The sequence below is a fragment of the Oryctolagus cuniculus genome, chromosome 1 (assembly GCF_964237555.1).
Source record: "Oryctolagus cuniculus chromosome 1, mOryCun1.1, whole genome shotgun sequence".
NCBI lineage: Eukaryota > Metazoa > Chordata > Mammalia > Lagomorpha > Leporidae > Oryctolagus > Oryctolagus cuniculus.
The window spans coordinates 49,169,583-49,184,049 of record NC_091432.1 but is presented as its reverse complement, the minus strand read 5'-3'; the positions used below and the strand labels follow the sequence as shown (position 1 = coordinate 49,184,049).

At 38.8% G+C, this 14,467-nt stretch overlaps 1 protein-coding gene across 1 annotated transcript in view; it reads right to left on the bottom strand.

Moving 5' to 3' along the window:
- Window positions 1-14,467, bottom strand: part of PIK3C2A (phosphatidylinositol-4-phosphate 3-kinase catalytic subunit type 2 alpha) — a gene marked incomplete in the record, with an annotated part of 105,340 nt that overhangs the window by 58,610 nt on the left and 32,263 nt on the right. Inside the window, 1 exon segment of the mRNA XM_070072856.1 lies at window positions 10,349-11,482. Coding sequence (XP_069928957.1) covers window positions 10,349-11,416 — 1,068 coding nt within the window.

Below are 14,467 nucleotides of genomic sequence, written 5' to 3'. Positions count from 1 at the left end.
CCCAGAAGAAACTCCTGGCTCCTGGTTTTGGCCTGGCCCAGATCCAGCCATTGTGGCCATTTGGGGAGTGAACCAGCTGGTGGAAGTGCGTGCGCTCTCTCTCTCTCTCCCTTCTTCCCTCCCTCCCTCCCTCTCTCCTTCCCTCCCTCCCTGTCTGTAAACTCTGCCTGTCAAATAAATAAATCTTTAAAAATAAAACACACACACAACAACTGTATTTTAACTTTCTCTCTTCTTTAAAATTAATGATAGACATTCTGCCATAGGAATATAAATGTTTATAATGTCAAAACAACCACCCTTTAGAAAAAGGCAATATCTATAGAAGTTGGAAAAACACTATGAAAATACTTTGATCCACTACTAAAATCTTTGAAATCTGCTCAAAGTAGCTAAATTCATAGCTAATAACTAAAAGCCAGATATGAAATTAAACTACCAAAAGATACAGTTTTAAGCACTGTGGCTTTCCCTAGTTTTAGTCACAAATAATTTATTTAGGTTGTTATTAAAAACACAAAAGACACTAGAAGGAAGCAGGAAGTAAGCTTGCTGAGTGAGAAGAAAAATATCCTTCTGAGTTTTTACCACAAAGCACAAATTTCTTACAGAAATGAACCTTTAAATATGTAATTACAAAGAATAAGCATTGCAATATTATTTCTCAACCAAAAATATGTACCTCAGGGAAACATTTGCAAATAGATAGGAATGAATGGTGTGTGAAAAATTTTAAGTTCCATGCCAATGAACTGTACCACAAACTTCCAAGGTCAGCTTATTACTAGTGTTTTGTTTATTTACTCCTTTTGGTCAAACCAAATTTTATCTTCTTGTACACACACAAAATGATGAAATCTTAGCATTAACAACAGGTGCACACCAAACCTCTGATCAAAAGCCATTAATAACCAAGTTTACAAACTGAGAGCAACCACTATGAAATCGCTATTCACAAGTTTCTATATGGATATTTAACCATCAAACTGCTTCCTTTAATTGACTTCCCCCTTGTTATGTTTCTGGGTACATGGATTTAAAAATTAAGCTGCTAAACTGGTTTCTCAATTCACAGAAAAAAAAAAAAGGATTTATTTGCTTTTAAGCTTTTCTATGAAATATATTTTAACTTCTAGCATCTGCTACACTTGTCTCAAAATCTATGGAGCCAGCACTGTGGAACAGTAGGTTAAGCCTCTACCTGAGGTGCCAACATCCCATCTGGGCACCAGTTCGAGTCCTGGCTGCTCCACTTCCAATCCAGCTCCCTGCTGATGGCCTAGGAAAGCAGTGAAAGATGGCTAAGTGATTGGGTAGCTGTACCTACTTGGCTCCTGGCTTATGATTGGCCATTTGGGGAGTGAACCAGTGGATGGAAGACCTCTCTATGTCTGTCTGTAAGTCTGCCTCTCAAATAAATAAATAAATCTTTTATTTAAAAAAATCTAGCACAAGTGGAGGATGGCCCAAGTCCTTGGGCCCTGCACCCACATGGGAGACTAGGAGGAAGCACCTGGTTCCTGGCTTCGGATCAGCGCGGTGCGCTGGCGCGCTGGCCACAGAGGCCATTGGGGGATGAACCAATGGAAAAAGAAAGACCTTTCTCTCTGTCTCTCTCTCTCACTGTCCACTCTGCCTGTCAAAAAAATAAATAAAATTTTAAAAAATCTAGCACAAACTGCCACCTAATATAACATAAAATAATACTGTTCAATACATTTAATATCTTGAAAATGTAATAAGTCAGTATTTCATCCAAACACCATGACTTTCAGATATTCTACTACTCAGGTTTAAAAACCTATGTCCAAAACATAAAATCTTAAAAAAAAAATCAATTTCTTCTTTTACATGATAACTTTCTAAATTTTGAATATTATGCCTGAAAGGGAAATTCAATTGCAGAGTAACTTACCTTCAACTAGTATTCCCTTCTTCAGGCAAAAATACCTCCAATCTTTTCAACAGTTCTTGAAATGATACAACTTCTAGAGCCTGAACACTCTGGTCTTTTAGAGACATACTCAAAAGGTGGTTCTCTTCGAATGTGGCTCTCAAACTTACTTATTAGATAAGGTTCTAATGGAGCAGAGTATAATGAAATGATTAAAAACCACATATCTCTTCAGCTGGCTGCAGTTAAACTCCTCTGAGATTGGGTCAGCAGCCTAAGCCACCACAATTCAGGCAGTATGTGATTAGTAAAGCTGTTGCTGTACTACACTGAGGTAATCTAGCTGTGGATCTCTGATCAGCTGGCCAAGTCATGTAATTTCTGCTTACCTGGGTTTGATTCATGACTTATAACCTATCAGCTTACTACTATAATCTATTTTTTTTTATAATTTTATTTGAGAGGTAGAGCTGCAGACAGAGAGGGGGAGAGACAGAGAGAAAGGTCTTCCATCGGCTGGTTCACACCCCAAATGGCCGCAACGGCCAAAACTGAGCTGACCCAAAGCCAGGAACATCTCTCAGGTCTCCCACGTGAGTGCAGGGGCCCAAGCAGTTGGGCCATCTTCCACTGCTTTCCCAGGCCATAAGCAGGGCGCTGGATTGGAAGTGGAGCAGCCAGGACACAAACTGGCGCCTAAATGGGATGCAAGCACAGCAGGCGGAGGCCTGGCCTACTATGGCACAGCGCCAGCCTCTATAATCTATTCTTTAAAATCTAGGAACATGTTCCTGATAAAAGAGATCCTGCTCATCAACCTAGTTAATTCTTAGAATCTGAGCAACTGGCAGTTCTCTGCAATAACCATGTGACCTGATTACCCAAATCTTGCTAAGCAAATTCTTCCTATCTTTAGGAAACTACCTATCCTCATTATTCCTGCAAGCCACTTTCTGAAGGCACATGCAATTAAGGAAAATGTCAAGATGGTACTGTGACAAGTGGGCAAGAAAAGATGTACAAGTATATTTCAAAAAGTCCATGAAAACATGGAATTAAAAGATAAGTTTCTTTTGAAACTCATCATACTGGTACACAGGGAGAAGTACATGGGTGTCACCCCACCCCCACCAAAGGAAAGGGTGGAGATAGTCATGCTGAACTAGAAGTGACCAATCTAAACTAAAATGGGCAGCAGGGAAAGGAAGTTGACTTTTGCAATAAAAGCATTAGCAACCCAGTATGCTACAGTTTTAAGTTAAAAAGAAACTGTTCCCAGGATACACCATTTTTTACACTTTGTTTTGTCACCTTCCCAACTTCATAGGCTCCTGAGGTATGTAGTCATCAAGAGGTCTCAAGTGTCAGAATGGGGGGCAGCAGATGAGCTGCATCAGAATCACTTAGGAAATGATTTGAATAAGTTATATTTCCCCTCAAATTATACACACACACCTCCACCCTACCCTTTAAATCAGGGTTTAATAGGTCTAAACACTGCAAGGCACTGTGACATACAACAAAGTTAGGAAACTAACTTTTTGACCCACGTATGAATATCTCCTATGACATGGAAACTATTATTTGCAAAGCAGCATGTTCTATCACTTAAATTAAAAACAAAAACAACAATAAAGGGAAAAAAAAAAAAAAAAAGGAGGGGAAGGCTTTTATATACCAGAATACCGGAGTTTTGCTTCTTACACAAATTGTTCTGTGGCCCTGTCCTTGACCTCAAACTTGTAACTGTGGAAAATTTCAAACATAAACAAAAGTAGGATAATACAATAGACACCATGTACCCATGTCTAGCTTCAATATTTTACTAATACAGCCAATTTTTTTCATCTATAAATCCTCCTAAACTCCAAACCTCACTTAATTTAAGTAAACAATATTTACATTTCATTTATAAGTTCTTCAGTATAAATATGAGTTCACTCAACTAACTGCAGCAGCATTATTACACTAAAATACTAAGAGTTAAGTCCTTAATTTCTTTACAGCGCATTTCCTCAGCTGTAAAATAGGGATGGACTGCTCTGACCTCACTGAATTCTTGTGAACTCTCACTGCATCAATAGTCTCATTGACTGTTTAAACAGTGGCACAGCTGGTTAGGCCACTACCTGGCACGCCCATACCCCATCAGAGAGCTGATTAGAGTCTAAGCTACTCTCCTTCCAATCCAGCTTTCTGATGATGCATCCTAAGGAGGTAGTAGATGATGACTCAAGTGCTTGGCCCCTTCCACATATGTGGAAGACCCTGATGGAGTTCCCGGACTCCTAGTTTTGGCTTGGCCCAGCCCTGGCTGCTGCAGACATTTGGGGAGTGGGCCAAGGGATGGAAGATCTCTCTCTCTCTCCCCCACCCCCACCCCGTCACCTTTTTGCTCTCCATTTTAGGAAGATAAAAAGGGATAAACAAACATTAAAGAAGAAAAAAAGCTCAATATGAACATGTACAACACAGATAAAAAGCACGTAAGTTCTTGGGTTCTGAGTCCTAGTCTTGGATTTATGGACAGTAAATAACCCATCTACCCAGAAAATTCAATATGTTTAAGATGCTAACTGCAATATATCTGCAGTGGTAATTTAAGCTCACTTGGGATAATCTGTTATCCATAGTTAGCAACTGATTTTTTTACTTAAGGTTAGAATTTAAAATTCAGACAATGAAATGAACTAAGCCACTTATAATTTTTTGTGTCAAATTCAAGACAATCTACACCTTGTGGCTATAATACATACTCACAGAGCTGAGATTTAAGGCATGTAATTGTCTGAACATGACCTGGATACTCATTCTGGGTTGCCTAGATAATCAGAAGCTTTGGTTTCTATGAGTGGGAGCTCAGCTCCCTACATGGTCAGCAGTTTCCCTTTCTTTGATAGCAAGACTGCAGCTTTCCTACCCTTAGCTTCCAGGTTCTAGGTGGCTGCCCTTCCCAAAGAACTATAAACAGATGACATCTCAAATCCAGACTACATGACACCACATATAGAATTACTTTCTTTCATGCTTCACTTATGAAAAAGAAACCTATGGGGCAGGCATTTGGCACAGGGGTTTAACACACCTCTTGGGACACCCACATCCCATGTCAGAGTGCCTGGGTTCAAGTCCTAGCTCCACTCCCAATTCCAGTTTCCTGCTAACGCAGAAGGTAATGACTTAGATACTCTACTCCCTGCCACCCATGTGCAATACCTGGAATGACCTCCTGGCTCTGGCTGCAGCCTGGACCAGCACAGGCTACTGCAGGCACCTGGGGAATGGAGATCTCTGCCCATTTCTTTCCTTTCTCTCTCTATCTTTCAAACAAATAAAATAAAATAAACATTTAAAAAAGAGGAGACTTACAGTTGGGGAGGGAATTCTCTATTAGAACATTGACCCAAATGTGAATCCAGCAGAAATGTGGTTAAGAATTAAGGGGACCAGTGTTTTCTTTATTAAAAAAAAAAAAAAAAAAAGACAAAACTTACAGGACATAAAATTCACTATCTTAAAATGTGCAACTCAATGGCTTTCAGCATACTCACAATGTTGTGCAACCGTGACCACTGCCTTACTCCAGAATATTTTCAACAAAATGTGAAAAAACAACCTACACACAAGAAGCAATAGTTCCACATTCCCTCCCCCACCATCAAGACCTAACACTGATCTGCTTTCTTCTATGAATTTGTCTTAACTGACACTTCACGTAAATGGAATGATATGTGTTTGTGTCTGGTTTCACTCACTTCACATAATGTTTTCAAGTTTTATCATGTTTTAGCAGGTATCAGCACTTCATTCTGGGGCCAGTTCTGTGGCATAGTAGTCTAAGTCTCTGCCTGCAGGCGCCAGCATCCCATATGGGTGCCGGTTCATGTCGCAGCTGCTCCACTTTTTTTTTTTTTTTTTTTTTAAGATTTTATTTATTTATTTGAGAGGTAAAGTTACAGACAGTAAGAGGGAGAGACAGAGAGTAGGCTCTTTCATCATCTGCTAGTTTACTCCCCAAATGGCCACAACGGCTGGAGCTGGGCTGATCCAAAGCTAGGAGCCAGGAGCTTCTTTTGGGCTTCCCACACTGATTCAGGGGTCCAAGCGCTTGGACCATCTTCCACTGTTTTCCCAAGCCATAGCAGAAAGCTGGATTGGAAGTGGAGCTGCCAGGGCTAGAACAGGTGCTCATATGGGATGCCGGCACTGCAGGCAAAGGATTAACCTACTACACCACAGCACTGGCCCCTGTTCCACTTCTGACTAGCTCTCTGCTTTTGTCCTGGGAAAGCAGTGGAAGATGGCCCAACTGCTTGGGCCCCTGCACCAGTGTGGGAGAACTGGAAGAAGCTCCTGGCTTCAAATTGGCTCAGCCCCAGCCATTGCAGCTATTTGGAAGAGTAAACCTGTCTCTCCCTCTGTCTATAACTTTACCTCTCAAATAAATAATTCAAAAGAGGGAGGAGATGTACAGTTCTGCACATGCTCACTCAGACTTAACCCTAAGGGTAAAGCTAGAAATGTGCCATGGGATTCCAAATCCCATTAAGTTGACAGGTACCAATGCCATCTTACTAATTAAAGTGATCAGCTTAAGTTCATAATTGATCATAAAGATAGGATTAAGTGTCAAAGGGATCACATATGGCCAACACTGCAGCTCATTAAGCTAATCCTCTGCCTGTGGCACCAGCACCCTGGGTTCTAGTCCCAGTCGGGGCGCCGGATTCTGTGCCGGTTGCTCCTCTTCCAGTCCAGCTCTCTGCTGTGGCCTGGGGAGGCACTGGAGGATGGCCCAAGTACTTGGGCCCTGCACTCGTATGGGAGACCAGGAGGAAGCACCTGGCTCCTGTCTCCAGATCGGCACAGCACGCCAGCCATAGTGGCCATTTGCGGGGGTGAACCAATGGAAGGAAGACCTTTCTCTCTGTCTCTCTCTCACTGTCTAACTCTGCCTGTCAAAAAAAAAAAAAAAAAAAAAAAGGATCACATAAATAAGACCAGTGTCTGCTAATAACAACAGATAGAATTAAAAAGGAGAGACATAATCCAACATGGGAAGTGGGATACACAGGAGACTCATAGAATGGCAAATGCCCTAAACAGCACTCTGGCCTCAGAATCAGCCCTTAAGGCAGTTGGATCTGGCTAAAAAGCCCATAAGTTTCTCGGCCATGGAAACCCAAGATACTGTGGAAAAAATGACCTAAATGAAAGATCTCTGTGAGTGAGATCCCAGTGAAAAGAATGGGCCATCAAAGAAGGAGGTACCTTTCTCTGAAGGGAGGAGAGAACTTCCACTTTGATTATGGCCTTGTCTAAATAAGGTCAGAGTTTGTAGACTCAAGAGGCTTCCGTAGCCTTGGCAGCTCCTGACAAGAGCCTCGGGTGATTACTGAGGTCATAAATAAGAGTGTTAATTGTTAAACCAACAACAGGAGAGTCACTGTGCACTTACTCTTTATGTAGGATCTCTGTCCTTAATGTGTTGTACTATAAGAATTAATGGTAAAAATAGTCTTCAAACAGTACTTTATATTTTGTGTGTCTGTGTGGGTGGAAACTGTTGAAATCTTTACTTAGTATATACTAAATTGATCTCCTGTATATAAAGATAATTAAAAATGAATCTTAATGAAGAATAGGATGGGAGACAGAGTAGGAGGTGGGATAGTTTGTGGGGGGAGGGATGGTTATGGGGGGAAAAACCACTATAATCCAAAATTTGTACTTTTGAAATTTAGATTTATTAAATAAGTTTTATTAAAAATTTAATAAACAAATAAATAAATAAATGTCTTTAAAAAAAATTTGATGAAGATACAAGGCCAACTTCAGGATTGCCTGACAAATGGAAGGTGCCATGCATATGGCCCCTGCATGATTAATACAATTCAAGAACTATGAACACACTATGAGAAAAACTTAGCTGTTTAGAACCTTTAACAATTGTTGGCAGAGATTATTAATCTTTAAATTGCAAAGAGAAATTAGATATTTTCACATATTTTATTTCTCTATTCTCTCAAAAAATGACTATCTCATACTTTAAAATCTGATATTATAAAATTACTTTTAAAGCTAGCAAATGAGCTACCAGTTATGCCAGTTCTTTTCTCAGTTTAATGTTAATATTTTCCAATATGACTTTGTGTTGCTTTTGGTACTTTGCTTGCTACTACATCATAAAAACTCATTAATTTTTCTATCAGTAAAAAAAATTTAAAATAAATAATTCTTTAAAAAGATAATAAAAGGAGCACTTCATTCTTTTTGTGAGTACAGAGTATTCCACTGTATATATACACCACATCTCATTTAACAGGTGATGGACATCTAGGTTGTATTCACTTCTTGGCTGTTATGAATAAAGCTATAAATAAACAACCCAATTTTTAAAATAAGCAAGAACTTAAACAAACATTCCTCCAAAAAAGATACACAAATGGCCAAGAAGCACATGAAAAAATAATTAACATCACTTATCAGGGAAATGCAAATCAAAACCACAATAAGATATCACTTCGTAACTATTAGAATGGCTATACTGAAAAAGGAAGGACAATAACAAGTGTTGATTGAGGAGGGTATGGAGAAACTGGAAACTTCACATACTGTTGGTGGGAATGTAAAATGGTATGGCCACTGTGGGAAACAGTTTGGTGGATCTTCAAAAGGTTAAACACAGAATTAGCATACAACCCAGCAATTCTATTCCTGGGTATATTCCCTTTTGTCTTTTTCAATGATTCGTGGCTTAGTTTCCCCTTTTCCACTCAAATGCTTTAGAAAATAATGATTGTTATTTTGAGGTAAGAACCAAACACCATCATTTAACTATCACGCTACTGACAAGAAGACATGGAATATTAAAATAATATCACAGATTTTCCTAATGATTCTAACTTTAAATGTGTAATTACATTGTGGTTTCAATTGAAAGCTATTAAGAGATTATTATTTCACTAAGTTCCTAAATAGTATTGAACAGTTTAAGAGAACATAATAAAATATATTTCTTAGTGTGAGTTGTAGTCAAAATACATGTAGAAAACATTGTACTGGGTAAGCGCTTTCTTTCTTTTTTTCAAAGATTTATTTTGTTTATTTGAAAGACAGAGCTACAGAGAGAGGTAGAGACAGAGATCTTCCATCCACTGGTTCACTCCCCAGATGGCCACAATGGCCAGAGCTGTGCCAATCCAAAGCCAGGAGCCAGGAGCTTCTTCCAGGTCTCCCACGTGGGTGCAGGGGCTCAAGGACTTGGACCACCTTCTACTGCTTTCCCAGGCCATAGCAGAGAGCTGGATCAGTAAGCTCTTTCTAGATTCTGATCATGGCATCCAAAATATCCTTTTTTTTTTTTCCCCTAAAATTTCATACCCTCAGACATACAAATGTATGTATGTACATTCCCTAAATGTAGTTTAGTCTCAAGGCCAGAAATGGAGCTATGGTGCTAATCTAACTAGCCGGCTGACAGAATTAATGGAAAGGTAAGAATGATGTTTAAGTATTTGTAGGATCCACAGATTATCATTACAGCAAATCACAAATCTGCAGTTATGGATTTTATTTACAGAGGAAGTCTAAGCTCTGCTGCCTCTTCCCAGGGAAGATATCTACTCTACTTATCACTAGACTAATTTTTTGTAGATAGTAAGACTTTAGTAAACTCAGCAACTACACAATACAGGCTATTGTTACATTTTTCACTTTTTCTATATGGATGTTTAAGGAGAGTCCTTTAAGTGACTTTTCTCCTGTCTCTCTGGGTTATTTTTTAATCATTCATTCATTTATGGTTAAAAAAAATAAAAGAAAATGTCTGAGAATTACTTTAATAGGGCTAAAAAACAAAGTTCCTTGCTTTGAAAAAATAAAGTTAAGGAGCAGAAAGAAAGGATCATACACAATGAATAGATACAAAGAGAAAAAATATCTTAAATGCTTTCAGTGACAGCAAGATTCTTGACTAGAGATTTTATTTATAATGTTAGTAAATATTAATAGCAAGCAATTTTAAAATTCATTTATTTGAGAAGCACAGAGAGAGTGTTAAGTCCTCAAATACACATAACAGCCTAGATCCCCCCAAGGATGGCAGGAACTCAACTATTTGAGCCATCACCACTGCCTCCCAGGGTCTGCATTAGCAGGAAGTTGGCATCAGGAGCCAGGCTGGGTATCGAACCCAGGTACTCCAACATGGAACACAGGTATGTCAACTGGCATCTTAACCACTAGGCCAAATGTCCACCCAGCAAACAACTTTTAAATTGGCCTACTAACATTTAGACCTTTGCCATATAATTTAATAACCAGAGCATACTTGGTAGCAAAGAAACAAAATTCAAAACACAAAATATTTCTTTTTCCTAACAAATTACATGCACAAATATGAACTCTATGTCATGCTACCAAGTTTCAGAAGTTAGTAAGAAAAGACAATACCTGAAAAATTTGGCCTTGCACTTTTGTTAGCGGAGTTGTTCGAATATTTAAGGACTGGCTTCTTGTTACAGTTGCCCCAGAAAGAGATTTTCCATTGACTTTTCTTTCAAAGTGACAATTTGCTGGTGATCTCTCTTCCAGAAGAACAGCATCCCAAGGATCCTCTGCAAGCAAATTTGGAATATTTTTCTCCTCTTCATGGCCTAATACTTCCACATTGTCCACCTTAGGCTTACTTAAAGGATCCAAGTCTAACCAGTCAAATTTACTGATACTCTCAGACTTTGGAGATACTTGTAGATTGCTGACGGTCGCTTTTGAATTTGTTATCTCTAAATCAGTCCTTGCTTTCCCATTTTTTAAAAATTCTGATGTACTGGCTATTTTGTCAAACAGTTTTGCCATTTCAGGACTGACCACTGGTCGATAGACAGGTAAGCTTCCCTGTGGATGAAAGGGTGTGGTAGGTGTCAAAGGATATGAAAAATAGGGAGATTGTCCTGGAAGACTTAAATATATAGGTTCTGTAGATGGAAAAGTAGGCATTCTTGGATTGAAGCCATTCTGGAATGCAGCCTGTTTACCGTAAGTTGAAGGATAAATAGTAGGTAAAGTGTAGGAAGGCCCAGATAATCCAGGTGGCCACTGTCCTCTTTGAATAGTAGGTCCAACATAGAGCTGTGCTGAAAATGAAGGGCTCAGAACAGGAGTAACTGGCAATACAGGTGTTTTTTTAGTCTCAAAACTATCATCCAGCAATAGTTTCTCAAGTTCGGCTTGAGTGAGCTTTTCTACATCAATATCTACTGCTCTTTTTTGGGAATCTGATTCAGGAAACACCATGAGATCATAATCTTGTTTGTTGTAAACTTGTGCTTTTTGCTGGGTGCTGCTTGACAACTCAAAGCCTCTCTGATTATCAGTCACTTGTCTGTCCTTTTGCAGTTTTGCTAAAGCCTCTGCTTCCATCTGTAATGCTTCTTCTTTGTCCACATCTTTTGTTCTTATTGGTTCCAGAGGTGAAGATGAACATTGCTTAAATCCATTGTTGCTGGATATCTGAGCCATGTCCGCTAAAAAGACTAAACTTTCCCCAATCCTATTTTTTTCTTGTAGCTTCCAAAATAGTAAGACCTACACATAAAAAAAAAACAACACTCAATTAGATTTCTGAAACAAATATTTTGTTTGCCATCTACCCCATATGATTTTGGATTTGAAGTCACTTAAAAAATACACTACCAAACAAATAAAATGAACAGATGGGTGAAATCTGGGTGAAGGAACACTTAATATCACATACACTACTGGGTTAAGGAAGCTGTTTAGAGAGGGGAGCCTATCTAAAAAGTTCATAGAAAATGGAATTAAAAGATTAGTTTGGTATAAAAAATTTTAAAACCCATGAGGAGGTCTTCAAAAAGTTAATACAATGTATATTGTGAAAAAGCTGTGCATGGCTTTCAAATAAACTTTATTTTATTTTATTTATTTAGCCAATATAAACTTACCTTTTAATTCTCCTTTTCCATGAACCTTTTGAAGTGCCCCCATACATTATTATATGCCCATTTCCTTACCTAACATGAAAGCTGGCACAGAATATGAAGAAACTTTCATTGTCACAATAGCTGCAATTAACCAGAGGTGCTTCTGGTAGATATTCTTGGCATAAAATAACTTAAGTGCTAGTCACAATTTTAAGAGATCAGATAGGGTTTACTATTATGCAAATAGCAAGTCAACATGGTTTTGATCTTTTCCTGTTCCTTAATTTGCTCAGAAGCCAATTAGCAATAACCAGCAGGCAATGCTTAGTCAATAAAATAAGCAACTATTATTTTATCAAAACATGTGAAAAAATGATGAGTGTATTATATTCTAGAAATATTTAAAAGTATAATGTAACAGATTAGACACAAATGTATTAAGACCATAAGAAATTGTAATATTCCACTCAAAGGTTAAATTGTAGCTAGCGTATCACATAGTTTTGATAACACTTCTATTTTAACTATCCGCAATTAAACCAAGTTACAAAACCAAAATTTCTCCCTTTCAAAATCCTTAAATATTTTTATTCATTAAAATACTAGAATAATCTTTAAATTTTAAGTGTATTAATTTTAATTTTGTTTGAAAGGCAGAGAGACACAGAGAAAGATTTTCCATCACTGGTTCATTCCACAAATACCTGCAACAGCTGAAGCTGGATCAGGAAACTCAATCCAGGTCTCCACCTTGGGTGACAGAAGCCCAAGTAATTGAACCAATATCTGTTGCTTCCTAGGGTGTATTAGCAGGAAGCTGGAATTGGAAGAGGCATCTCAAGTGGCAACTTAATTACTGTACCAAATGCCCAAGAGTTTAATTTTAGACCATCTCATAGATCAGTTTATAAAAATTTATACTCTTTTATTTAAGACTGATACTTAATTCAGACAGTGATTACCAAGTGAAGCAGAATTACCAATTTATAGGTTAGTTACACTATTGTGAACTTCTTGCTTCTAATAAGTATAATATGTAAATTTTGGAGTCATATCCTCTTGGTTTAAGACTGTATGACCTTGGAAATTGAAAATTTTGTCATCTGTCCTTAGTTCCATAATTTTTTAAAGATTTATTTATTTTTTGAAAGGCAGAGTGAAAGAAAGAAGAGATCACCAATCTGCTGGTTCACTCCCCAAGTAGCTGCTGCCAACGGTCAGGACTGAGCCAGACTAAAACCAGGAGCCAGGAACGTCAGCCAGATTTTCTTATGTGGGTGACAGAGGCCCAAAGACTTGAACCACCTTTCACTGCCTTTCCCAGGCCACTAGCAGGAAGCTGGGGCCAGAGCTGTGGCGTAGTGGGTGAAGCCGCCGACGGCAGTGCTGGCATCTCATATGGGCACCGGTTCCAGTTCCGGCTGCTCCACTTCCAATCCAGCTCTCTGCTGTAGCCTAGGAAAGCAGTGGAGGATGGCCCAAGTCCTTGGGCCCCTGTACCTGTGTTGGAGACCAAGAAGAAGCTCCTGGCTCCTGGCTTTGAATTGGTGCAGCTCCGGCCGTTGAGGCCATCTGGGAATTGAACCAGCAGATGGAAGATATCTATCCCTCCCTCCCTCCCTCCCTTCCTCCCTCTCTCTCGCTCTCTGCCTCTGCCTCTCTGTAACTCTGCCTTTCAAAGAAATAAATAAATCTTTAAAAAAAAAAAAAAAAGAAGAAGAAGAAGAAGAAAAAGTAGAGAAGCCAGGACACAAAACAGCACCCATATGGGATGCTGGCTGGCTAGCTATAGGACACCGGTCCCAGTTTCATATTTTTATATGAAAAAGAAAGGGCTGGCTTAGTGGCTGAGGCCACCATCTGCAATGCCAGCATCCTATATGAACACCAGTTCAAGTCCTGGCTGCTCCACTTGTGATTCAGATCTCTGTTGTGGCCTGGGAAAGCAGTGGAAGATGGCCCAAGTCCTTGGGCCCCTACACCCACATAGGAGACCCGGAAGAAGCTCCTGGCTTCTGGCTCCGGATCGGCGCAGGTCCAGCCATTACGGCCATCTGGGGAGTAAACCAGCAAATGGAAGACTTTCTCTCTCTCTCTCTGCTTCTCTGTAACTCTGCCTTTCAAATAAAATAAATAAATATTTTTAAAAAGATAAAAAGAAATCAATTTCCTATATTCTACAAGGATTAAATGAAATAATATAGTTAAAAGTGCTTAGCATTAGCCTTGAGCATTAGCATTACATAAATGGTATATTAATAATTTAGCCTGATTTGAGATACACCTAATTTGAATACCTAGAAATTAAGAAAGCCCCTGTTTATAGCCCATGGTTTTTTTTCCCCAACAAATATAGTGCCTGTCTATAGTATATGCTCAATAAATGCTTGATGAAAGAAAGTAGAGAAAAAATCTAACATGCATCTAAATTAATACAATACAAATGAAAATCCTAACTGCTGAGGTAATAGTAAATGAAAATAAAATTCAAAATTCTTAGTAATAGAAACATAAAGAAAGAAGTATTCAATAAATGTCTTTATAGGATGGCATTGTGACATAGTGCATTAAGCAGCTACCTGCCATGCTGGCATCCCAAGAACGATGGTCTTATAGCCATCCAGTTGCT